Source organism: Vanellus vanellus (genome assembly GCF_965231255.1).
Source record: "Vanellus vanellus genome assembly, chromosome: 4".
Classification (NCBI taxonomy): domain Eukaryota; kingdom Metazoa; phylum Chordata; class Aves; order Charadriiformes; family Charadriidae; genus Vanellus; species Vanellus vanellus.
In genome coordinates, this window is record NC_138909.1 from 3,657,841 (window position 1) to 3,659,573 (window position 1,733).

Sequence of the window (1,733 nt, forward strand, 5' to 3'; positions counted from 1 at the left end):
CTGGGAGGGCAATTCTGGGGCACTGGGGGGAAAATGGGGAGGTCTGCAGGGCAGGGAGGGCTGCAGGGGCAAGGAGGGGGGGGACAGACTGCGGCGAGGGAACTGGAAGAAGGGCTCCCATGTCTGGGAGGAGGTCGGGAGCTGGAGCAGAGGAGGGGAAGAACGCCCGGGATCCTTTTGCTGCGATGCTGCGTGCCGTGGCAGCGGAGAGGGATGCAGGCGTCTTTGTAGGGAGAGCAGCGCCGAACAGAGACGCTGACGAGAAGCCGAGCAGGCCCCTGATGCTGATGTTGTCATCTGTGTCTCTGTTATGTATTATTTCCAGCTGATTGGTAAAGATGGAAAGAGGGAGAGGAGGAGGAGGAGGAGGAGGAGGAAGGAACCTGGGAGGTTCTGGCCTGCAGAGGAGCATTTATTCCCAGTCCCAGCAGCAGTACCATTACCCGGCCTCCTCCCAGGGGGGCTGCATGGAGATCCAGGAGCTGGCCTCCAAGAGGGTGGACATCCAGAAAAAGCGATTTTATCTGGACGTGAAACAGAGCTCCCGAGGCCGCTTCCTGAAGATCGCCGAGGTGTGGATAGGAAGAGGCAGGCAGGACAATATCAGGAAAAGCAAGCTGACCCTCTCCTTGTCCGTGGCCGCTGAGCTGAAGGACTGCCTGGGGGACTTCATCGAGCACTATGCCCACCTGGGCCTGAAAGGCGGCCACGGTCACCGGCACGAGCACAGCAATGACAAAGAGCAGCATCCCCGGAGGCGACAGCAGCACCCGCCGCCTTCGCCCCCGGTGTCTGTCGGCTCCGAAGAGCACCCTCACAGCGTCCTCAAAACAGAGTACATCGAGAGGGACAACAGAAAGTATTACCTGGACCTGAAGGAGAATCAGCGGGGGCGCTTCTTGCGGATTAGACAAACCATGAGCAGGGGACCTGGCATGATGGGTTATTTTGGCCACAGCTTGGGACAGGAGCAGACGATCGTCCTTCCAGCGCAAGGGATGATTGAGTTCAGGGATGCTTTGGTCCAGCTGATCGAAGAATACGGCGAAGGGGACATAGAGGATCGCCGGGGGGGAGGCGATGAGCCCCCGGAGCTCCCCGAGGGCACCTCCTTCCGAGTGGACAACAAGCGCTTCTACTTCGACGTGGGATCCAACAGGTACGGCATTTTCCTGAAGGTAAGTGAGGTGAGGCCGCCCTACCGTAACACCATCACGGTTCCGTACAAAGCGTGGACACGGTTTGGGGAAAATTTTATCAAGTACGAAGAAGAGATGAGGAGAATTTACAACAGCCATAAAGAAAAAAGAATGGATGCCAGAGGGGACAGTGGTGAAGAGCAAGAGGGTCTGGAATAGAGTGCATTGGACTGGCCGTCTGGCAAAATAAACAAAACAAGCAGAAATTGGTGAGAGGGACTGACCTATAGTAATTTCAAGTCGCCCCATTTTTTTTTTTTGTAAAGTCTTTTTCCGGTAGTTCTCGCTAACTCCAGTCCGTAATGTTACAGGAGTCTGGTTATCACGTTAAATTACGCCCCAAACATCTCCGTATGTCTTATGAAAGTACCAACCTCCCGAGTCCGTATGAGTCAGCTGCTTCGAGTGTTGAAGACTGTGGAAGTATGCGTATCAGCACAAAAAAAAAATCCGGCACTCTGACCTTTAAATAGTCTAGATAAGGCTCATGTTGCACTTCAACGTGATACAGAAAAAAAACAAACATAATACCCA

General features: G+C 54.2%; 1 protein-coding gene across 1 annotated transcript; it reads left to right on the forward strand.

Annotated features, from left to right (window-relative positions):
- Positions 1-338: 338 nt before the first annotated feature.
- Positions 339-1,410, forward strand: PURG (purine rich element binding protein G; the record flags this gene model as incomplete). The annotated part of the gene is made up of 1 exon (XM_082482160.1): positions 339-1,410. One exon carries the CDS (start codon positions 339-341, stop codon positions 1,356-1,358), a length of 1,020 nt encoding a protein of 339 aa, XP_082338286.1. The 3' UTR covers positions 1,359-1,410.
- Between the last annotated feature and the right edge of the window lie 323 nt (positions 1,411-1,733).